Below are 25,422 nucleotides of genomic sequence, written 5' to 3'. Positions count from 1 at the left end.
TATATATATATATATATATATATATATATATATGTGTGTGTGTGTGTATGTATGTATGTGTTTGGTAGTTGGAGAAAATAAATCAATGATATTAAAAAAATCAAATCTGAGGCACTCCTTTCCTGACCTCCACTGTTCCCACAACAAATACACACATCTTTGAAATATACATATTTTACAGTATTTTAGAAAATGGCTTCAGATTTCTTATTGAACCATGTTACACTGGTTTTAAATATTCAATTTTTAATCAGTTATAATCCAAAATTTTGAAGATTATCACTGATATATAGTTTTGACAAGTCCTCGATTTAAACAATTGCAAGAATTACATGAAAAAATGGACACAATGGAAAAGAAACCGAGCCCAGCTTGTTTTTTTGTGATTTTTTTTTTTTTTTTTTTTAAACAGTTTATGTGCGCTGGATCAGAATGGCATATTGGCCATACCTCCGGGGCCATAGCCAATGGGACTGTCCAGAGACATTCCCCGCTGTCTGAGAGACTGGGGGCCCATCATACCAGACTGTGGATGGGGAGGGCCCATCAGGGGACCCTGAGGGGACATAAGAGGACCCTGGGGGCCAAAGGGATCCCCTGAAATTGGTATGCCTCGCTGCTTAGCCTGCAACATCATAATGTTTTGCTGTGCCATCAGATTGTGTTGGTGCTGCTGCGGGGACATCATTCCAGGGTATGGATTGGAAGGATGATGGAGAAGGTTGTTGGCCATCATAGCTTGCTGTTGTTGGAATTGTTGCTGGGGCACCATGCCTGTCCTTCCCATCATATGTCCAGGGGGGCACATGGGGCCCATGCCCCCACCAGAAACCATACCCCTAGAGACCCCCTGAGCAATACCCATGCTAGGGCGTATTGCACCATGTGAGGGGTGAGGTGGAAGCTGCTGTTCAGGCATCATATTCTGTAAGTTTGCTAAGTGGGGATTAGACGAAGGCCCGCTGCTATGTGGGGGACCAGAAGAAAGCTGCTTGAGGAGCTGTGGTGGATTAGATTGCTGGGATGGTGGCCCCTGATGTGGATTCTGATGTGGCTCACTCTTGGGAAAGTACTGAAGAGTGCTGCTGGGCTTATCAGAAGGAATGATGCGGGAGAGATCAAACTCAGGGATCCCTGTATGAGTGGGCCGTATAACTTCACTTAAATCTGGGCCTTCACCCATGGGCATAGCGGCGAATGAGTCTGACGGGTGAGAAGGGCGTTGGTGAGGATGTCCTTTGCTTAGCAAAAACTGCTGGGGTGGCAAAATATCCTCATTAGACTGAGGGAAATTCTGTGACATTCCTCCAATCGGTGAGTGCATGGGCCCATGTGATGGTGGTTGCATTCGAGAGAAACCTGCCATCTGGTTCTGAGATATGGGTGAAACATTGCAGGGACCCATTCCATCAGGTGTGCCTCCTCCCATGATGCCAGAATTCATGGCAGACATGCCCATTTGGTTTGGGGAAGAAAGCACAGGTCCTGAGGCATCATGTGACAAGTGCTGCTGACCTTGGTTTACGATGCCCATGGGGCTCTGCGGATCACTGTGGGGTCCAATGGAGCCCTGGGAGACAGGCATCTGGGAAGCCTGGGGATTCCCCATGTTTCCTGGTAATAAAACGATGCCAGCATGTGAAAATCAAACAATTACAAGACTCACAGAACAGGCTTCATCTTTTCCCAACTATAGACTTATGAAATATTAATCCAAGGTCCATTCATATTCTCAGACAGCACTACTACTATTTGAGTGTAATAGACAGAGCATTTTTTCTTTCATTGTTACATGTTGTTAACATGGCCAGGGTTTTTACTTTCTCTTACTACAAAAATTACTTGCTCTTATTTCCTTACCTCCAATGCTGACACCTGACAGAAGAGGTCGATCAGGCAGCATCTCATCATCTGAAGTGGCGATTGTTTTGATTGCATCATGGTAGAGAGGAGTAGAACTGGGCATGGCATACTTAGACATCTGTGACATGATAAGAGATAGCGGATTCTGAGATGGAGGGGCATCAGGGGAGGAAGTAAATGGCATAGCAGGATTCATAGAGCCTGGCTGGCTAATCGGCGTAGAGTTGGAACTCCTGGGAGGAAGCGATTGGCCTGCAAAGAACATAACAAATAATGAATGCCACAACATTACAAGCAACAGCATGGAATGATTACCAGATAAATATTTAATTATTGGGAATTCTCAGTGCACCTGTCTCAGTTGAACTACTTCCTCCATTGCCTACTATTTTCCCACTGGTTGGACAACCTGGACTTGGAAGAGCTGTTTTAGGAGATGACCACCCTGGAGAACCCACAGCCATGGCTGGGGACTTGAGCCGTCCAGGAGAGGCAGATGGAGAGTGCAGCCCAAGGTTGGAAGACACCATTACCTGGGGAGACTTCATGGAAGAAGAAGAAGGAGTCCCAGCACCTGATGCAGGGGGAAGAGGAGGGTGATGCCCTGCTGAGGATATCTGTGAAGGTGACTTCAGTCCTGGACCAGAGGGGGAAGGGAGAAGTGGAGATGGCTCTTGGTTAAGGGATGGTGACTTGAGTTGATGAGAATGAGGCACTGAAGGAGAAGTGAGGGGGTTTACATTGATCGATAGGTCAGAGGGGTGCCTAGGACCAAGGTCTGCCCCCCTGAGGCCTCCACTCATCGGTATGTGACTAAGCCGTGATGTACCCCCCATTTGATTAGGACCTTGCTGGTCAGGCCCAAACATATCAGGGCCAGGTTGTTGAAGATAGGGCCCTTCTACCTGTCCTCCAGAGAAGGGACCTTGATTAGGAAACTGGAAAGGGCCATCAGCTCCTGGGATCATTCCTTTATTTCCTCCTCTTGCATTTTGTAGACCCCTGATTCGTGAAATCTCTCCAGGGCTAAACATCTCACCTAAAGGCCCCGCTCCTGCAGGACCTCCTCTGAGCTTCTGGGCAAGCATCATCTGCTGTTGCTGCTGAATATTCATTTGTGGATTCATGTTCATTGTGAGGTTACTCCCCAGAGGAGAATCAATCAATTCTCTCATCTGAGTACCCCCTCCAGGAGAGCCCATAACCTCCCGTGAGACTGGAAAATCCACTGGGTCACCTCGAGCAGAGGGTGGACCACGGCCAATTCCCATATTGGGAAAGTCTGGACCAACAGGATTATCCATCATTCTTGATCCCAGGTTTGCCTGTTGCTGCTGTTTGGCTAATCTGTCAAGTTCAAACCTGTTAAGTCCCTGCATTGGCCGTTTCTCCATGATGCGAAACATTTCCTCACGTGTTAACAAATGCTCCGAGTCACCCTGCAAGTGCTGAGGAGGTCCACCAGGGTAGCAGCCATGAAAGGGACCTCCGCCACCTATGCTATTGGGCATATCATCTAGCCAGATCATGCCTGGTCTGGTGGGCCTTTGAGGTCCTAGACCTTCAATAGACAAAACTCCCGCTGGACTACCAGGAAACCCCCCTGCGCCAAGTGGCCCTCTCTGCATCTGTCCCAGGAACCTTGGGCCTCTGGGTCCCTCTTGGTGCATGTCTAGCATTCGTGCATTTCCACCCATTCCCCCTCCCATCATGTTTCCAGGACCCCACTGCTGGTCTCCAGGCTTGCTGTGATAGGGAGGAGGCGGTCCTCTCATCATCATTGGTCCATGCATGCTCATGTCATTTATCAATCTAAAGTGCTGAGGATGTGTGAGGGGCTGCATTTCCTGTTGTCGTCTCTTCTCTTGGTAGTATTCTTCTTGAAGTTTCCTCCATGCCATTTGTTCTGGGGTCAGCCCTTCTGGTCCAAGTAAAGGACCCATGTCTACCCCTGGTGAAAGTTGGTGGTGGGGGTGTTGTGGTAAGTTATGGTGAGAGTCAATTTGAGAGCCATCAAGGGCAGGTCCACCAAGGGACTGTGTTTGAGACATGATGGACTGGAGCGGTTCTTCATATTTCTTTAACCCTCCCATCTGAGCCAATGCTGATGATAGCATGTTACCACTACCGCAGTTTCCAGGGTTATTAGTAACATTGTCTTCAAGAATATCACTTCTATCAGTATTGTTGTTATTGTTTAGGTTGGAGGTGTTATTAATAGTATTACTGCTGGAGATGTCTGTGTCTCCAGATCCTCCGCTTGCCCCACTGCGCAGAAGCAGCCTCTCTAGGTCTCTCAGCGTCTGCAAAGAACGCTCTCTGCGTTCCAGCTGCTCTCTGGAAAGACCGTCAGTGCTGCCTTGGCCAGTTCTATGGCCTGTATCATTTTGTAGGTGTGCAGATAGCATGGAGGGACTTGCAGAGGGAGAAACTGTAGCAAGAGGAAGAGGCATACCCCCAGCACACTCCACATCCCCCGTGCCCGTTACAGCAGGTGTTGCTGTGCTCCCTCCCTCTGACCTATGGACGGCACCGCTATTATTGCTGGAGGCTCCCCCTGGTCTGGTCTGAGAGGATTCATTATCAGAGTGCCCTGCTGATGATGGTGTCCCTGCAGGGTGCAATAGGCCTCCAACTCCTGCAGAAGCTGGCCGTGGAGTTCCACATTGGGATTTAGGGGTACCTGTTAGTGGAGAGGTCCTGGAGTTCACCTTCTCAGATAAGTTAGGAAGCTTCCCTGATGGATGGCCCTGCAGCAGAGAAAGGAGGAAAAGAAATAGGCTAAGGTTATTAAAATGGTAATACTACTAATACTTACAATACCTAAAATTAGACTAGTAGTAGTAGTGGTTTAAGTTGAAATACGTGTTATCATCTATTATCTTACTAGGTGTATTACTTTTGTATTACTTTGACTAAACAACACAGCACTTCCCTTTCACACTGCATGAATGTATATGTAGTAGTCACAAAAACTACTAATGGAAACAGGAACAAAGAGGTATGTGAGACCAAAATAGCTAAACAAAAGAACCTTCCCACATACTTTGCACCTGTTGTCTTCACTGTGCAAAACACTTTTACTCCTACATGGTTTAACAGATTTAAAGCAAACTTGACACTTTAATTTTCCACTGCACTGTGGATAACCGACCTGCTCCAACTTTGTGCGTGGAACATTTTGCTGGTGGAACAGAAGAATGGAATCAGTCTGTCCTTTCATGACTGCCTCTGCAGCACTGTCAAACAAAGATCAATAATGCAAATTATATGACTATTGCAGTCTCATAATTCAGTGTTGAAGTGAACAATCTGATTTTAATGTAGAAAAACAATTATTATAATATATTATAACATATTAATTATGAAAACATAATAAATCTCTTTGTAATGTGAATGATCAACTGCATGTCAGATCTACAAACAGTTCTCACCTGTTGGCTAGCCTGGTTGTGAAAACATACACCACTTGCTGTGAAGGCTGAGATGGCTCTGCTTTTAACCCTGACCCCACTCCACATCCTACTGCAGGGCCGCCAGGTTCAGATAAGGGACCTGCAGCCAGGCGATCAGAGAGCCCCTGGATAGGACCTGCCAACCCACGTTCCCCTGAGGAGAAAGAAGCAGCAGTCTGGTTCAATTTGTGATACCTGGTTACCTATTATTACTCTTTTTGCTGCATCCAAACACTAGATGGAGCTAAAACACACATAAAGCCGAATCAGTGGAAAAGGAGATAACTTTTCAGAAAACAGCATTGGATAATGTTTAGCTTTACCCTGTTGTTTCCAGAGAAAATAAAATTAGGACATGGCAAGCGATTTTGACATGTTCGTCCCTCTCAGATGTGGCCACAGTCTAACTGTTGTTAGTGAAGAAGGTGTTGCATTCAAACAACCGCAGATAGCAACTCATTTCTTCCTGTGTTAATATAGACAGACTCACGGTGGGTCGTAGTGTGCGGCTTGTCTTCGTCCTCCTCTGTGTCAGGACCAGAGCACCATTCATCTCCACTATATGGCTGTTTCTTCTCCAGAACACAACGTCGCTTACTGCGCATAACACCATCTAAAGAATAATGCACACACAGGGTTAAAATGCACCATTTAACTGTGGCCTTGACAAGTGGAATCCCTCACTTAAAATATGAACAGGATGACAAAAGTCACTTTAAGGCAATCATCAAATGGCCTTTGGAAAATGGTGGCAATTATCTGCAAGGCCAACTCGTGTTAGTAAAATGTACTAGACTGTAGACCGTGTTAACCAGAGCTACAATAAGTCTTTCAGTGTCAATTTTACACTGGAAAATATTGGAAGCCAGTAAGTTGGTTTTACAGATGTGTGCATTCTCATTATGGTGCTTAAAAAAAAGAAATAAGAAAAAGCACAAAATAAAATAGGCAACCCTATTATTATCATTATTATTATTATTATTATTATTATTATTATTATTATTATTATTATTAAAAAATTCTATTATTATGTAATTTTCTAATACATTACAAATTTAAAAACTAGTTTACACCCCTGATTTAAAGAAAAAAACAAGGTAAAAATTAAACACAGCAATCACCTCAGCAATTGCAGTTCAACCTGCCTATTGATTTTTTTTTTTTTCCTTTTTACAACTGTATGCCATGCATGCTAATCACATCTACAGACTTTGCTCTGCACCAGTGGGTGCAAACAGGTGCAAAAAATATTTTGCAGCTTTAACACTTTCACAAGGTAACCTGCAATACAAAAGCCAGAATCAGCCACTGACAGCAAATAACTTGTTTAAATTTCAAATGTGACAGTAAAGGAGGGAAGATCTACAAACAAAGCTGTGATTTGAAATTTAAAGATTCATTACTAAACATGCAACTAACTTTGTGGCAGAAAATGACCTTCCAGTAAACACATCAGATGAGCCTGGGTAACCACAGACTTCAAAGACTGAATGTACAATGAGGAAGAAAGTTTGCAGTGGCAATACACAGAAGAGGACAGCAGAGGGAGGCCTGCTACCTTGGAAGAGCTGAACTCTCATTTTCTATGAAGGTTTTTCTACCAACTTACAGGTTTGTCTCAACATAAATGGTTATTGAGCTAAGTCTACTACTCTGATCAGTCTATGTGTCACAGACTCGACAGATTTGGCGGCAGAATAACTTGAATGATAATTTGAATGCACTTCTGTTTTTTGATACACAGAAATTAGATCGCAGGAATGAGACAGACAGAGAGCAAGACAGGAGTGTGTGTACATGTGCGTGGGTGTATGTGTATGTAAAAGGGAGGAACGAGTTGTGGTGCTGGGGGGATGGAGCCAGAAGAGATTTCCCTTTAAAATGATCCACCCTATCTTTCATTCTCTTTCAGCCTGTGTCGCTCTTTGTGTTAGAACCACACCTCTCCCTCCGAGTGTGACAAGGCATGTGTATATGCGTGTGTGCGTGCGTGTGTGTGTGTTTAAAGAGGAAATTCAGGTCATGTACAGGAAGCCCAGATGAGTTTCACATAATTACATTAATGTCATCCGCAGTCAAACCCTCACGTGATCAAACAAATGCCTAAATAAGCAACAGAAAAACAAATGCAAATTATACACTTTGTACTGAACGGCATGCAACACAAATGTTTACCGAGACACTCACTCAAAGGGAACTTTCTGTCTTTCCACCCACTCCTGGACTCCTGCTTTAATAACAACCTCTCTAGGCTTACTAAGTTTTCACAACCTCATGACCCGTCTCTCCCTCTGAGCACTACAGAAAGCACAGATGCTTTTTCATCTGAGACACGTCACTACAGCGCGGGCATGACACAAACGATCAAAAGCCAGGGGGAAATTCTGGCGCTTCACTGAAAGGTCAGGGCATTTCAGCAAGAGAGAAAATAAGTTCTTTTGTCCTCTCAGTCCCTACATTCACTTCCTGCTGTGGAGGAGGTGAATGTACGTAATCTGGTATTACGGGTAAAGATTTGGCTGATAGAAGGCAAAGGAAGTGAACTTCTGCATACTTAGAACAGAAACACAGTCTGTGTGTCCCAGATGCTGACATGGTTTTTTCTGTAAGCACATGCCTTACCTCCTTTGGCATCTGTCTCCAGGGCTGGAGGAATGGCATTTCTTGATTCACCAGAATCAATGGAGACACTCCGCTCCCGCTTGGATTTGGTTTTCAGCATCCCTCCAACACTGCTCACTGATTGGTTTACAGCCTTCAGCCCAGGGTTGCCAGTTGACATCTGGTTGGTTTTGACTGCATGGCTGCCAGCAGAGACGCCCTTTGAACCCAGGTGGCCGGCAGCTCCCTGCTGTTGCTGAGCTTGCTGGTTTACGCTTGGTACTTGTGATCGACTGTCACTGGTGACCTGCTTGCCATGATTGGCCAGTTTATTGTCTTGGTGCATTTGACGGGCTGGTGTTTGAGATGGAGGTCTGGTACGGAGAATAGCTGTGCCTATTGGTCAGCAGAGTTCACATTGCTTACAGGCAATACTACAGGAAAAAAAGAAAAATCATTCAAATAAATAATGTAAAATAATCAGATAGTTTCGTTAAATCTATTTTTGTTTATTTTAGTTCAAATCATTCTTATGTTTAGCCTGAAGTCAGTAGATGATTATCAACACACTGTGGTTTCAGTGGTTCCTTTAAGACAAACCTTTCTGCCTGTTCACTCACCTCATCTCATCCAGATGTTCACCTGACACATTGTCATGCCACTCTCCAGGACACTTCACTGACCACACATGGAGCTGGGGGACAATAAAACCATAATATCAGTGCAGGCTGACATCAACCTTTACAGTCAATAGCATGTCAGTGTGTGTGTGTGTGTGTGTGTAGGTCTGAGGGTCAACGTCAACTTCACAAACAAAGAGAGAAGAAACCCGAGGATTGATGAGAGTAAAGCCAGTGTGTCACTGTGAGGTAACGGTCCCTTTAAGGGAAGGAGAGCAAGAACTGAACTCAAACTGTAGGAGGGACCTGCAGCCTCAAAAAGTAGCTCAGCAGTGTTTAGGTCCCTCCTCCTACCAAACACTTTGCAAACCACAAAAACTCCACCACACATTCCACAACACTGTCTGTAGCAATACCTGTCTCTCCCTCCTTCGCTCAGACGCTCATTCTTTCAGTTTCACACTTTGAGATTTTGCACAAACAGACAAACAGATCTTGCTTACAGAGTTGTTGTAGTTTAGGTTTATTTAGTCACCCCACCAAATCAAAAGAGTTGACTGATATTAGCCGCATTTGTTTTTAATCTATTTCAGTGTAACAGTGTGCAGAGATCATTGGGGCCTTCTTAGCTCTAAGCTATCTGCTGCTAGCTTCACTGGTAGAGGGAATAAATGGCTTTTACCCGAGCAGGACTCAAGATCAATATAAAAAAATGGCATACCCTTCTCAGCACATGATTCTTCATTTCCAGTTCAAGTCCATAGCTGCAACCACCTGCCTGTGTCCATAACCCCAAGCTTCTGATTTTGACCTTTGCAACTGTGCTGTGCTTCTCTGTGTGGTGAAAAATGTGCGTGCACTCTCCAAACTACACACATGCTTTCTTGCCGTCTAGCTCACACAAACTGAGCACACCGAGTATTAAACTGTTCTTCCGTATGTGCAGGTCTGAACAGGACCCTTCCACACCTGTTGCTGCTGAACAATAGTTGGTCAAAACAGTCATCACAGCCTGTTCAAAAACACCGAGCCCAGATATGTGTCTGACATAATGCAGATCTAATGTAAACATTTCCACTTGCTTCCATTTTTGGCCGATGACACAATCCCACCACTGCACAGTCAGGTCATCTGACAGAGCCATCTGTACTGCTCACTCACCTTGACAGGTAATGGTAAACACAATGTTGTAATTAGTCATTAACTAACACAAGCTCGACTCGACATAGAAAGGTGCCTTGTTTGCTGGCCGAGGCGTTCATCACTCATTAACTCAAACGAGGACAGTCAGACGTCACTCCTGTTGACAAAGTGTGACTCACTTGCTTTGTGCAACACAAAGAGGAGACATAATCATATGGTGAGACGCTGACCTTCGAGTGGGCAGTTAAGAAAAGATAGGTCTATCTGAAGTGAATACCAGTCTGGTAGATATTAAGGAGACTCTCAGTTGTTTCTGCTGAAGTTGATATGATTGACAAGTACCTGAAGAAGAGGTGTGAAGTCCAGTGTGGACTGTAAAAGTCACGTCAGAGATCTTACACTGACATTATCCTCACCCTTTGCCATGTGCATAGAGTCTGTATTTAAGCAATCAGCCACAAGAACATTACAGCGACCGGCAGACTTGAGTTTTTCCTTGAGAGTCTTGAATGGATTTCAGGTTCAGTGAAGTGGTATAAAAACTACTACTATATATTTTTACCCTTAATGAATATCATAACACGCACTAAATGTTATGCCTTGACCTTCTGGAGTAGTGGCTAAACAAAATGTTGGCGTGACGAGCACATTAATGTTTAACTGAGCTGTTATGTGGTCATAGGTCTCAGACAAAGCTGATTTTCCTGTTCAAACCAAGAAATTCAATTTATACAGTGCTAACCGCAAATATGATTTTATTTTAAACAACCATTTTCTTTCTTTTTTATTTGGAGAAAGACCCAGTTTGTGTAATAACATATGCAGAAAAGTGTTTCAGTGCATTGCAGACAGAAAAACAAAATTGAAATGATTAACTATATAGAGGTTTTAATAGACTTGTAACAAGGAAAGCCTGCAAAAATAATACTGCCAGAATAGAGATGAGTAGCTTAAGGAAATAAATTACATTATTTAAGAGCACGGATGATTAAATTAAGGCTTAATAATTCTAAAATCACTTGTTGAACCTTGATTTAACACGGCTGATCTTCATAACGCAAATGATACAATGGCTGAATGACTTCCACTGTAATTCAATGCTGTAAAATGAAACAACAGCCAAGTCACTGAACACTGTTTTACAGGCACCACACTGTATATTGAGCAAACAAAATCCAACTTGCATGCAGTGCCACCCGTTCTTGTTTCTGTTTAATGAAAAGGCGTTAACTAATCAGATGCACCTGGAGCACCAAGACTGAACCTAATTGGTGTCATCTGCATTCATACCATCCTGACCTCAACACACGAGCACAACAAGACATTTAACAGCTCAGCTTGAGAAATGATTGGTCTTAATTATGGTGACATTTGACTGATGAATTAAATCAAATCAAACTCGCTGCTGTGCAATTAATTTGCAATAAAATCAAGGTTGTACAATCAAAGTTAGCCTGCCTTAAGGGATATACTCTCCTTTTCCTCTCTCCCCTTTCCAGGTTCTGCAAAAAGACTTTTCTTCATTAATTTTCAGTTGAGCTTTTGTGTTCATGCACGTCTCCACTTTTGATTTCCTTATCAAACAATATCATATATTGAATTGTTTATAGAGTGAATGTTGTTTATTCAATAGAGTGAATATGTGTTGCTGTCATATTAAATTTGTAGTTTTAGGACAAGAATGCAACAAAAAGTACTAAAAGGCAAACTGACCAACATCAGACACTAAACAAACATTTCTACAGACTTTCTCACCAAGTTGAACTGTGATGGGCTTCATGTCTGACAAACCTGCAAAGGATAAGCAGGAAGAGATAATGGATGGAAAGATGAAACCTGATTAAGACCAACACTCCACGTCACTAACACACCACTTTAGTAAATAAAATAGAGTGGCCAAAACATTGAACAACCATTATTATAATGTGTGTGTATATCTACATAACTCTATCTCTATATAGCTATAGATATAGATACAGATCCTACTATGGTTAACAAGAGCATGCTGACAGAGTTTGGATATGTATGAACTCTAGGTTATATTGGTATTTAAAGCACTCTTATGACTAATCACACCCTGGGATGAACCATACTGACTAGCAGCTGACCAATTACTGAGAAAACACATGAAAAGAAACCATGTTAAACATTTCTCATCTGCCAAATGACTAAATGTACATTTCTAACAGTTAAAAACTGGATAAATAATTACACCTAATGTAGGACAACTCTTCCATATTCTCAAATATGCTTACACTGCTCAGTAAATAACAACAGTTTAACTTGCGAGCTCACAGAACGTAATTCATATTGAAGGTGTACCTTAATGGATACAGAGCTGCCAGGTACTTCATAGGTTAATTGTGAGAAAAGAGCCCTGTGCAGACTTAGCTGTCACCAAATATTTCTGAACAGACCGACACAGGTTTCTATCTGAAAGTCTGCTGTTTTATAAAAGTTGGTAAAATTTTTTATTTAAACTGTATTTGTCAGAGTGTAGGGTAACAACAGAACAGTACAGAACCGTGTCCACGGTCCTTCAGGGATTAATTAAAACCATAACCATGTAGAAGATAGACACATCAAGTCTGTTTCATCTCAGTGAGAGAACTATGAATATCTGAACCTGGTGATTTGCACATGCAGTAACTCTAGTTCTCTCATAGCATTCACTTCCTATTACTACTACAGAGTACACCTTCCTGCAAACCCCTCAGAAGGGGCTGCACTTAAAATTGCACAAGCCAGTGTTGGTGCAGTAATATACACCTTGTATAAAATCACAAATGGAGTGTACATGCAGGCCATACCAATATCTTCCATCAACCAGTGGGACAGGCATTGCTTTGATATGGCATTTCCTGTATGTGGCTTAGCCCATTTTACAAACAACTGATCTGACTTCTTCACCCCCTCAGTCCTGTTCATGAAGGTGCACAGTTATTGGCTCTTAATACAGCAAACTGTTCTGCGTGCGGTATATAATAGAATATGAAAGTAAGCATCCTGCAGGTCAGTGGAGATGAACCAGTCGCCTGAATGCACAGAACCTCACCAGGGCAGCATGTCAACATCATGAACCTGTACTCACTGACATGTTTGTTCAGAACATGCAGTTTGAGTATTGAGTGTCTAATACAACAGCTATGCAATAAATCCTGCTTTCATAATGTTCCTAATGTATCTAATGTTAAGATTTATGTCCTTTATGGTCTGCAATATATAGTGCTGTTGATTTATAATGCACAATAATGATATGTTTCGAATATTAAATCTACCCCCATCAATGGGGCAGACAAAACAATATAAACACATCTCAGGACTGAACCTCCAGCTAAAGGTGCCTACAGACTTTAGGATTTCAGTAGTTACTGCAGCCACACTGTGCAACATGGATCTACTCGGGTATGACATCAACTTTGATGTATGTAGATTGTGCAATCATATTAACTACTGCATCATAGGCTAAAACCCAAGTCAACATACGAGAATAAAATGTCTTCAGCATGCGTGATCCATCTGTGTCGTTATAATTATTAACAATCCACTCTTGTGTCCTGATGATGCACCTTGTATGCATGCGTGAAAATGGTGGCCAGCTTCCTAACAGCACGTCTTACAGTTCTAGTGAAATGGTTTTTTTTTTTAAAGCACCAAAAGCATTTTGTCAAGGTGGAGTCAGTTCTCTAGAAAGTAGTCTCCAACTGAGGCAGGTAAGATAATCACTGTTTGCTAGGATCAAATGGCATCTGAAAGGGTTGTAACAAAAAAGTTATTGTTTTACACTGAGCAAAGGAAGGAGTGTAAAGGTAACACAGACCTGCATGCCACACAAAACCTACTGATGAATTTATTTCTTCCTAATCCTTAAATGCACAATACAGTATTGAGCAAATTACCAAAATGCCAAATCAGGTCCAACTTTCTCTCTTTGGTCTGCATTACATCTACATCTGATCTACACTGTTAACTAAAGCTAAACATACCATTATGCAAAGGTGAGCTGTTATCCAATCAACAAATATGTTAGGGCATAAAATGTTCCTCATTTACTATTTCGCATCTGACATTTTCAAAAGCTGTTCAGAAAACAAATTCAATTTAACAGTTGGACCTCGTCCAGCTACATCCAGTCACTGCTCAAAACAAATTAGGGAAATAATTCAATGAGTTTTAAAATCCATAACACATGGTCTTTACATATGAAGCCAGTTCATTTACGGACACAATTAAAACTCCATATACACAAAAGGCAGGCCAACACACTCGCCCACATCCTTCAACATAAACAGAAACAAACAGTGCTCTCTGTTTGTCTTTGAGACATTTTAAATGAAGGAGCCAAAATGCATTTGGGAGTTGAAATCATTGATGTTCTGTTTATGTTTATTTATTTGACCATGCAGAGATGTTGTACTCTAAGAAAAATATCATGGGTGACTTTTGACTTCAAGAGTTCTTTGTGAATCTCAGAACAATAGCAATACAGGTCAGACTTAATACCTGCTGTGTGTGTGTCAGTCTGCCTACAGTAAGAGGTTGAGCTTCTATTTAGTCCCAGGAGGTCACACGGTGCTCCGTATTTTTAGAGCAAGCTGGTATTAATAGACCCCGAGAGCCCTGGGAAGTCGGGGCCAGCAGTGAGAACAAAATACAAAGTCAAGTCCAAAACACAGATGCCACAGTGCTGCTCTGTGGATCAACACCAGTAAACACTGAGGCCAAAGTGTTTAACAGTGCTGATGAATGAATAATGTGTATGTCACAGGAGAGCGCACAGTTGACACAGACATGCACAGTTGAGACTTTTATGACATCAGCTGATCAACAAACTTCATTTGCACATGGCGCCAGTTGAAATGTAACACATAAGAGAAGGGAAACAAGTTAAATGTGTTTGGACACTGAGCTGTAACTTACGACAAGGCCATGCCTAACACTCCATGTACTGTATGACCTAACAAAATAAATCCTCTCTGAAGGACTAATGTAAGTTACAAACGTGTCCTCGCAGGGTCTATCAAGTTCTTCTTGACTTTTTAATCAATAATAATGAAGATCTAATGGCACAGCCACTACAAACATCCACGTCAAGGTTTACCAGAGGATGTTTATTGAGTTCACAGTTTCCCTGAAGGCTGCTGGATGGTTTCACATTGATTAAGAAGATTGTGTAAAGTCTAAAAGCAAAGGTCATCAGCTGACGACAACAGACAGCAGAGCGTAAGAGTGACGTTAATGACGCAAAGGAAATATTATAGTAATTTCTCCATGGAGCTGGTGGACAAATGATTTCCAAGACACAAGCAGCACTGTCAGATAAATGTATGTTTTTTAAAGCTCTAGTCCCACTCAATCAAAATATTTTACAGCGCGGTAGCTAATAAGCTCATTTAAGTTTTCACGTAGCATTTCCTGAAATGTTATGTTGTCTTCACTGTAAAAAGGTTTTCATCACCTAAGGCATAGTTTCTACCTTACACATGGATATATGTACACTATATTTTCCAGCAAATGACTAAACCTATGCCAGTATGAGCGAAACCATTCATAAATTGATGACAAAGTCCATGATTCACAGATGAATTTTCCAAAAACAATCTACTTTGAACTAAAGAAATGTCAGTGAAGTATTGTTTAAACACACAGTCATGTAGACTTTTATTGCTAAACAGTAATTTTGTAAAAAAAAGAAATTTTTTAATTTCTCTTATCAAGAACTAAATGCACATTAATTGCATTCCTTTTTTATTTTTTTTTATTTTCATTGTTCTCCAGGAGTTTTATTTGTGCTACCAAACATTGAACCAGTCGTGCTCAGTGCTGCCTCCTAAAAATTCACAGTTTTACCACATCATTCTCATGTGAGGAATAGAAAACACCTCTGATGGGCTTCTACTTGCCTGCTTTCTTGTCACACTCTGTGTAATGTGGGCTGTGTGGCTGGTGTAATGACTCCCTTCATGCTCACACATACAGGTTTCAAACAAGCCCAAAATTGTCACCCTTATCACCACTGACCACTTCCCACTGAGTTAGTCATGCTGCATTTTTCGCTGGTGAATCTACCTGTGGGCCATCTTTGACAAACTAATCAATTTAAAGTGGTGTGTGATGAATTTGCTGACATGTGACAGCTTTGAAAGCTTTTAATGGCACAAATACTGTAGCAAGAAACAGTAATTGTACTGTTTGCACTTTCCTGGTTGTCTCCATAAATTGGTCATGAAATGTGGTCTGATCTTCAACAAAGTCACAAAGATCAACAAATACAATATTTCTAGACAGTTAAACATAAAAACGATCTTTCATGTCTTTACTGAACCCACCCAGTAAACATACGCAGTAATGGTAAAAAAAAGTAATGGCAATAGTGTTGTAATAACTGGTTGAACCACCTTTTGCAGCAATAACTTTTAAGCAAATACTTCTTGTAGCTGTGGATTAGACCTGTATAACGTTAGAAAAGAACTCAGCTCAGACATATGCTTACAATGTCTGATGTGAACAGCCCTCTGGAGGCCATTCCCCTAGGAAACCTTGATAAACGAAGGAGCACATGATCACATCAAATCGAATCGAATCAAAACTTTGTTAATAAAGCGCCGTTTAAATTGGTAAATGCAATTCAAAGCACTTTACAGTTAATTGGAAACTTCGGCACAAGACGCACACCCAATTAGGGAAACTAAACATGAAACAAGGAGGGTAATGTACACATAATAATAACACTGATCATGCATAGAAAAAATGATCAACTACCCCTAACCCTAAACCTAACCCTAACCCACAACTACCAACTGGATGCACCAATACAAACCACTAGGATGCACGTTATCTGCACTTTGTTATGGTTTGTGCAGCCTCTCCTCTCTGTGTCTGCTCTCTGTGACTGAGGGCGGGGCTCAGCTCCTCCACACCGAACTATATGCGTGATAACAGTTTACTGTATTAAAATAGCGGTTAAACAAGCAGACTCTCTGAATCCCAAACATCCCATGTCTCCGGCGTGCAGGGACAGTACGGAATGTAGGTCATCCGTGTATCCGAAAGTTTTTTTGTTTTGAAATACCTGAAATAATTAAAATGTTTTCCTAATGCATTAAATGTTTATTCAATTTCAGCATATTTATCTCTAACTTGTAACTGTTAAATTTATTTTATCTGATGCAAAAAAGAAGAAAGACAACATATTTCGATTTTACTATATATTAACCACATCAGTTGTCCACTATTCATTTCTATAAAATCTTACTTAGAAAACAAAGCTACTAAAGCTACTAGGGTTGAAAAGATCTAAGATGCTTTTTTGAGGGCAGCTTTAACAAGTGTGACTTTAGAAGCTGCAGAGAAAACACCCAGTTGCAGAGATTGGTCAATAACAATTAAATCCTCATCAGACAGTGCACTGAGCACAGTGTAATAGAATTAAGGGGGCTATGAATGCTGACATGTCTCCAATCAATCATTGCAGTGGTATTTAATTCATTTTGAAACAAGGACCCTAGTTATATGAGATTAATAAGTAAACAGTATCTGCACAGGGTTTGACTGGAATATGCTCAACATGGTCAGATTTGCCTGAATATAGAAAAAAAACCAGAGCCGACTCTTCCTTGATTTGAAATCTACTCCTGATTGCTCTACAAAAGAGGAAAAAAGTGTAAAATTCAAGGCTAACACAGACAGTTTTCTCAGCTACTATTCTGTGCAACTCTAAAAAAAAAAAATCAACAAGGATGATGACAGGCAAGCTCTGTTAGGTTTAAGGATGTTGAATCAGCCATCAAACCCCTGCCAACTTTCACTCAAGGAAAACCTGCTGGGACCAATAATGCAGAGCTGCTTCCAAGTGACTGCCATCAGGACATTTTGAGTGATTATTGGTGCCAGCTCCCAGTAAAATAACAGACGTTGATGAATGGACTATCAGATATTGCGTGTTTATGCTGGAATCAAAACCAACGTTTAGGAAAAATATTTCCCTCATTGGTCTCTTAATAATGTCACCACTGAAAGGTCACTTAATTGGAAAGTACCAACTATCCATGCCTGACATCAATTGATTTTAAATTAGCGTTTCAGAAACTGTGTAAACTATCCAACTTGGAGAAATGATTTGGCGTTAATGCAGCACACAGCCAGTAGATTCAAAACTTTTAACTACAGAGGAGACTGTATTTGTATTCTGTCAGAGGCTGTAGGGAAGGAAAGGACAACTGGAACTTGTTCAAAACTCTTGCAGCAGGAAAAAAAAAAAAAAAAGTATACTGCATGTTTAGCATTTTTTGGTCAGAGCACTCCAGCGGGTCTGCTAAGAGTATAACAGGCAGGGAAGTCCTGTTTGTAACCATTTCTACAGCTTGTGCTTCATACTGTATTTTATTCTTCCCTCTGTCCTTCTTTCAGTGACACTGGCTCTTCTCTCTCCCAACATGCAGTTTGTTTTTCTGCAGCCTGGTGTGGTGGGACTGTATTAGTCCACAGGCATAAGAGGAGGTTACTTCAGGGCAGCACCCATTTGAACAAACATCCAAAATCGAGAAGGCATGCAGTTTGTCCAAAGCTCTATCAAGTTTAACCTTTGATAAAAATAAATGTAATTCTGCTTTTTCAAGAAGTTAATCCATAGACTCTGTTCACAAGTCTGTCTGTGAATGGCTGCTATCTTTGCACATACAATTCTTCAGTCAGTTCACAGTGCTTGATGGGGGCAAACTGCAGAGCACAGGACAGTGCACAGGTGACAGCCAAAAAAACCTGCACACTAGGGGGGTTGTGGCAGGTTGCTTTGGCAACAAAACATGTCATGGGGCTGAGTAAATATAGGCTAACCAGTAGGTGATGTGCAGAAAGGCAGGCCTGCAACAGAGAAAAGGCCACAGGAAAAATGAAAACTGAGACACTTGTTAAGATCTCAAAGCATCGCTGTCTTTTGATGTAACAGGCCTAACTGAACAGAGACAACAAAAGAGATGACCTGAGATGTAACTTTCTTTTTAGACCAAGGAAAAGCTCCATGAACAAAAAGTACAGAGTTCACAGAAAGAGGAAAAAGGATGTTTAAGCTAAAACATGAACTGATTCAGTGAAGTCACCACCTCTGATTTATAGTGTGTACTTTAAGTGAGTGTGTACTGGTGTTGTAGAATTTTTGTTATTCCATGTAAGATGAAGATTTCCACGTTGGAAAAAAAGCTTACAGCCTTAAAACAATATTGATGCATCCACATGTACATAAGAATAGATGCTGTAACTCCACTCCCTGACTTTTATGCATGAGTACACAGATTGCAGATCACGGTTACTACATGTATGCGATGTCCTTTTCTGAAATGATTGCAACAGTAAATGAGGCTGTGCCATCATCAGTTGAGCTAACTGTTAATGAGGGGGTAATGAATACATTAACTAACTAAAGGCCCACAGATGTAACTGTACCCTACTGCTGATAAAAAGGCAGCAATGATTAAATCACAGTCAGCAGCTCACCTACAAAATACCAGTGACATTTCCCTTAGCTTTGCAGAAGCAGATATCACTCAAGAAACACTACCTATAAAGATGAAATATCTTTTATGCATGAATGTATGAATATCTTAAATTCAAAGCCCAACATGACTATTTTTTGACCTGCATCTCTGGTCAGCCAAGGTAAACGATGATGTCTTACCAATCAGCTAGTTAAACGAAACTGCTGCTGAGCAGAGTTTGAAAAACGTTCTGTATCTAAGTATTATTTAAACAGTTTCAATTATTAAAGTACCACTACGGGCAGATAGGCTAAAAGTTATTAGCAAACTAGGTGGCTTCTTGAAGAGAATGGCTTGTCTTTGTTCAAGTGATTTATTCCTGCTGTCCGCCTTTGTTTTGCTGATTTGTTGTTAGTACTCCATACAGTCTAATCATAGCCTTGAATTAAATAAAAATGATATGAACACTGAATAAACACTGTGCATTTTGTCCCTCATCGCTTACAGCGCAGCCGAGTTCCAGATTAAATGACTCCGAGCTGGTGGGGAGAGTAGGAAACGTTACAGTGATAAAGACCTTTTCTCACACGTACACGGCCCGATCGATGCTGTTGTAAGACTGACTTAAGAAATCCCAAACCAATACTTAAAATTGTAAGAATACAGCAGGCAGCTCCTTAATGGTTTTGTCTCAGCTCAGGGACGGGGAAGTACTGGGCTCTTTTCGTACAGAGGGTCAAGGGTTGTATCCTCTCCAACATATTCTGGGGAAAAGCCAACTAGAGCAAAAAAAAGGCCGAACTGCAGCTTCGGTACAGACAGAAGTCGGGCGTTACGGAACAGAGGCAAGTTGGAAAACAGAAGGCTGAAGGACAGAAGTCATCAGTGTCAAGCTGAACACACTCCAACTAACTGGGTCAGGAGGGAATGACCAGGCTGTCCAACAGCATCTTGGTTTTTCCCCATAGGATAAAGATAATCATCATCAAAAATGAAAAGAATGCACATTGTTCATCATACAATATGTAAACTACAAGTGTAACTGTAAAGGATAACTAGTTGAACACATCATCTTTCCACTGAACTAACTATAAACAGAGGCTAAAAATAACCTGACCTTAACTAAAATGACTTACCCTGACATTAGTCGAAGTGTAGGACAGAAGGACACCAATGAAGGAAGTGTCACAACACACATTTCATTTTGGCCAGTCATACCTGAATAACAAGTAGCAACGGCAGCAGAAACACAAAGGAGAGTGTTGAAGCCTAGCCGAGAATATGGCATGAAGATGATAAGAAAGAAAACCAACAAGGACATTTCACTAGATTAAAACATGGATACTTGTTACTGCTAATTACTAGAGTTAATATAAACAAGGTGGGAAATTGCCTCCAGATAATTAAAGCTTTTGCACAGTCATCCTCATCATTTACAGTAGCTACTCTAGCATGCACTTCATAAAGTAACCAACACAATTTCTAAAAATGTACTTGCTACGTACAACATCGAGAGTGTGAGAGTTTTATTGCTACACTGCAACTATAAATGATGGTATGATTACAAAAGCATTAGACAGGAAAGCTTGGATAGAGGTGCTGACAGATGCAGCATCCGGATGTAGAATCCCTGTTTGCCTGTTTTTTGCGCAGTTGTCCGTAATGCTATGTGCAACACACACTACTTAGAGAGAATAATAGTATACACCGTTAAAGCCACGCTGAGCTCCATGAGAACCTTACAAAGATAAAATACTATTGTGCATCCACAGTTCCGGCAGTAGTCAAACAAGCATTCATCAAGTTCTGCAACTACATGCCAGGAAGTTACTTGGCAAATTTACACACTCGGTGCATAAATTAAAAATGTTGTTCAGTGATTCTCCAACAACATTCTGCACCTACACAGTACTTTAATGTTGTCAATCAGAGTTTTTAAATTAAACAGAAATCAAACACAAACTGTACAAAACATGGACAAACTTTCTCCACACAGGAGTGTGGTCCTGCACATAGTTAGCACAAAAATACGTTTCCTAGTTATTAGATAGGCCTGTATGGCACCGTCAGGTGCTCCCTCCAAAGCACAAAACAATAGCATTGATATAAAGGGATAAAGAATGATGTCTGCATCTGATGATGTTCGGTGAAACATTTGTCTAACGCTTATACTAGTTTTTTTTTTCCTGCTGGCAACAACTAACTGCTTAATCATTTACTTCATTGACAAAATATTAATTGACAACTATTCTGCTACTTGGTTTTATCAAACTAAGCAAGACAGGAGGACGATATGTTGGGCTCTGAAACATTTAATAGACAGAATGAACATTTGATTATTATATAAGAAATTAATTATTAAGTGATAATGACAGTTATCGCTATATGAAGCACCATATAAAATGCAACGTTGCATATAATCACAGCAAGAGATATAAGTATTCCCAACAGGGACTCTCCATTAGCTCTTAAAGAAATCAACACTCAATTGCTGTATTTCATTCTAGAGATGTTCTACTTCAGTATAATATGCTGATCTGTGTTAGATTTGATTAGATTTCAGGCTTCAGTTCTCTCTCATGCATTTTCATATATTCAAGACATCAACTAGTAAACAAAGTCACACACACAGACCTATGAGTATCTAACTTTCTGGATATCAGGACAATCTGGCAGTAGGAGGCCCTGTAACTGTAACTAAAGAAAGGTAATTTAATTGAATCCTACAATGAAATTTATCAAGTTGCATGGGGTTTTTCAGGCATATGTAAGTGCTGACAAACACAGGTTAACATTTGTCTTCTTGTAACAATACAACTCTGTACAGTATCTGTGGGTTAAATCTTGTAATTGATTCAGATTACATTCTCTCTTCTAGCAGGCAGCACCGCGGTTTGCTTGGGAAAAGACCGAGACCTGCAAGTGTTTCTTGTGTGGCTGAATGTATTAGTGAAATTTAAAAGTTCGGGGACCAGCAGCAGTGTGGACGGAGAACTTTTATCCACAAAGCCTATTCAAAAATATGCAAAGGCTGACAGAAAGCTTGAACCGGCAGCCGATACAAACACAAGGACATTGGAGTGAACCACAAGGCAACGATCACAAAAAAGTGCTTTTTATTCAGGGATTAGACGGAGGCCTTGCATTTCTCACTAGTCCTATAGAGTTCAGCAGTGTCTTGGCGTATTCTGTCATGTGGAAACGTTCTCAATATCACATTATTGTTTAATCGCTCACCTTAGCAGCGCTCCCTGTAACTCACCCCAAACTTCTCAGATCACCTAAGCAGATAAGAACTACTTTGTCAGCAGCTCACCAAATCTGCCTCGGCTTGCACTGAAGCAGTCTGTGTGGACATCCAATGGCTGCCACATGCTTATTTGTTCGAATCACCTCTGGACAAAAAAAAAAAAAAAAAAAAAAAAAAAAGGCAGGAAATGCGACTTTTCAATCACACCTACAATCCATCAAGCAACCCATGCATGCTGAAGTTTAACTAAGCTGTATAATTATAGATCGATTTACAAGAAGACTGCATCATCAACATTTTTTATGGAAACTGAGTGTGCACAATTACCTTTTAACACACCCCGTGCAGTTTGTTAAAGCTGAGCACTGAACGACCTCAAACTAAAATAATATTTGCTCTATTAATCCGGGACATACTGGAGTAATTATCTCCCAAAGTTTCCATCATTATCAGCTACAATCTCATTTACATGGGGGCCCTGGGGACAAAACACAAACAAAAACAAAGGCACAAAAAAAAGTCAGAAAAGAAAACTATGCACTGAACCGAGGGATCATGGAGACATTTCACTGCCACTGGAAAGCAACGCACAGTGTTCAGTAGCCCTGCAAGACAATTCGGATCAAGTTGCAAACTCTGTTAGGTGCTATATATAGCTCACCAGGATATTGTAGATACACACACAGCATGAAGCGCATGTGCACACACTGAAAGGCTGTATACCAAACGAGCAAGAAAAAAAAAAAAAGAAGGAGCTGTACTATCTCTTCCTGTGCACAGGTTTAAGTGTAGCACCGTGACCCCTGTATTCAACAGGCTGAAGTGGTGGGATCCTGCTAGAAGTTCACTGATCTGAGACAACACACACATGCACACTCATAGAAAGTGGAGGGGAGGAGGACAGGAGACAGGGGTGTGAAAGAAAGCATTGCATTTAGCAATTAAAAATATGATCTTTACCTCTAATAGTGGTGTGGATTATTAGTGGCACCATTAAAATCATTCTGACCACCAACTTTAATCAATTTAACGACTTGATTGTCACAGTTTGCACAGTCCGTGCAGAGCAGGAAATGACTCCTAGAATAAAATATTTCTAAATGAAGCAGATGTCGTTTGTCTACATGGAGGAGACGCTGAGCTGGGTGGCTGGTGTTAAGCAGCGGCTGTGTTAACACCGTGTTGATCTCCACATGCCCACGCTGAGAGTGTGTGTGTGTGTGTGTGTGTGTGTGTGTGTGTTGAAGTGACAGGTATCGTTACGCAGCCTGTCACCTCCACAACACGGTTTAGCTGCTTAGCACAAAACCACTCAGGCGCTGCTGCTGCTGTGTCAGATTAGCTAGCTGACGAGCTAATATCAGTAATTCACCAACACATGTGGACTGAAACGCGCTCGGCAGCGATAAAAAACGTGAATGTAAGCAAGCACTGCGTTTATTTTCTTATTTATTTTATTTGTTTTTTAAGACAGGAGACTTTGAGGACACATGCCCCTGACGTGAACCCCAGCGCTCCTGAGTGGAGACTTGCTGCGCCAGCCACAGCTCCACAGGCTAACTTAGCATGCTAATCCGTGTCTCCGCTAGCCGACTTGCTTGTGAGCTGACGTTGCCGTAGCTCATCCACGGGCAGAAGCAGCGCTAGCTAACGGGATGTGAACTTTGTTACAGGCTTGCAACCGACCCGACTTCACCACAAAAAAAAAAAAAAGGAGGAGAAAGTTAGTCCGCACGTAAAGAAGGCAGCATATGCGAACAGCTAGCATGCTCGGGCAGGGACTGTTTTGAAATGTTGTGTACTCTACCCCATTCGGCTGCTGTCTCAGATCACAAGAGGCCGATGTCAGGACTGACGGCCAGTCGACATTCCCCGGAGTGGCCGCCGCCGCCGCCGCCGCCGCCGCCGCCACTTGCTCCGTACCACTGCGCAAGATGGTCCCGATCCCGAGGTTTGATTAGAAGGGAGCCGCCGCACTTTGACGGAGGTTCCGATGGTGATAAATAACACGGCGTGTCTAGGTGGAAGTTTCGATTGAAATCAGAGGACGCGTCACCTTGCAGCGGTTCATGACTCCCACTATTCAAGATGTAGAAGGGCAGGACGCTGCGCTCCTGTGCGAGTCCATATCACTCCCAGCCGCTGACAATAATTAATGTGGCCACACGGGCATCCGTATGTCACTGGATTCATGTCAGACTGGACTTCAGTGCTGCCACAATATGTTATTTATCTATCATTTAATGATAAGAATAACTCTAATGTGGGGTTCCTTCTGTATAATGATTCAACGCTGATTTGCAGTTAGCTGCTTTACATGCGTAATAATGAGTCTGTCAGAAGGTTAAATAGCTTAATAAATGTGTTTTCATTATCTGATGGAGCAAATCAGCCATTTCCACCTCAGAGCTGAGGTTTCTGAGTCATGCACTGTCGTCTTATAATGTGCCAAACTCCACCTGAAATAAATTAGAAATAGTTTTAAATAATGCTGCTGTTAAAGTTACTCAGTAGGATCCAGTGGATGCACTGTTACACCTGTTCGTTTTTCAGATTAATGCTCCCTCTGGTGGTGTGGGCAGCAGAAGTAGGAAACATACCCTAAAGTGAACTTGGGGATTAAGACAGTTATTGCAAACATAGTGACTCAGATGAAAGTTTCATGCGATCTGTTTTCTAGGGAGGACTGAGGAGCACGACGTGTAACGCACAGGAGCACTGACAGTGCACTGTACTGAGGAGCAGTTAAAGGCATCTATAGCTTTCTGGTGCTGGCTACCACTCAGCTCTATTTAGCTGTAATTGGCACAATCAAGGGAACATGAGACATTGTTCAGGCGCAGAGCTCAGTCATACACCTTTCTTCTCCAGATGTTCCACTGCTGCAAGCGTGTGCACCTGCAACATAGGGTGTCAGTTTCAAGGCCACCCACAAGAATGTTTTTGTACTCAAAGGATAAATGCGAAAACACGCTCTAGTTTTTTTTTTTTTTTTTTATGAGACAACCAGTTGTGCT

At 41.6% G+C, this 25,422-nt stretch overlaps 1 protein-coding gene across 2 annotated transcripts; it reads right to left on the bottom strand.

Annotated features, from left to right (window-relative positions):
- Positions 1 to 386: 386 nt before the first annotated feature.
- On the bottom strand, positions 387 to 24,585 carry bcl9l (bcl9 like). Of its 2 annotated transcripts, none has more exons than XM_026367691.1 (9): positions 24,213 to 24,585; positions 8,540 to 8,613; positions 7,941 to 8,353; positions 5,809 to 5,931; positions 5,298 to 5,472; positions 5,018 to 5,102; positions 2,216 to 4,613; positions 1,861 to 2,115; positions 387 to 1,614 (listed from the first exon to the last, which is right to left on the bottom strand). In XM_026367691.1, the coding sequence occupies exons 3-9, from the start codon at positions 8,263 to 8,265 to the stop codon at positions 428 to 430; spliced, it is 4,548 nt and encodes a 1,515-aa protein (XP_026223476.1). In that variant the 5' UTR covers positions 8,266 to 8,353; positions 8,540 to 8,613; positions 24,213 to 24,585; the 3' UTR covers positions 387 to 427. The 2 variants fall into 2 exon arrangements, with proteins under 2 accessions (XP_026223476.1, XP_026223468.1); XM_026367683.1 differs by lacking the exon at positions 24,213 to 24,585 and adding an exon at positions 9,261 to 9,813 and having other exon boundaries at positions 428 to 1,614.
- Between the last annotated feature and the right edge of the window lie 837 nt (positions 24,586 to 25,422).

The sequence above is a fragment of the Anabas testudineus genome, chromosome 13, assembly GCF_900324465.2.
Source record: "Anabas testudineus chromosome 13, fAnaTes1.2, whole genome shotgun sequence".
NCBI classification, from domain to species: domain Eukaryota; kingdom Metazoa; phylum Chordata; class Actinopteri; order Anabantiformes; family Anabantidae; genus Anabas; species Anabas testudineus.
Note: the sequence above shows the minus strand (reverse complement) of the source record. Positions and strands in the feature narration are given on the sequence as shown.

Excerpts from the sequence above, each read along its gene's own strand:
- bcl9l (XM_026367691.1), bottom strand. The coding sequence starts at position 8,265 with ATGCACCAAGACAATAAACTGGCCAATCATGGCAAGCAGGTCACCAGT. Across the intron at positions 5,932-7,940 it reads GGAGACAGATGCCAAAGGAG|ATGGTGTTATGCGCAGTAAG; the intron begins GTAAGGCATGTG and ends ATTATTCTTTAG. Across the intron at positions 5,103-5,297 it reads ACAACCAGGCTAGCCAACAG|TGCTGCAGAGGCAGTCATGA; the intron begins GTGAGAACTGTT and ends TTTGTTTGACAG.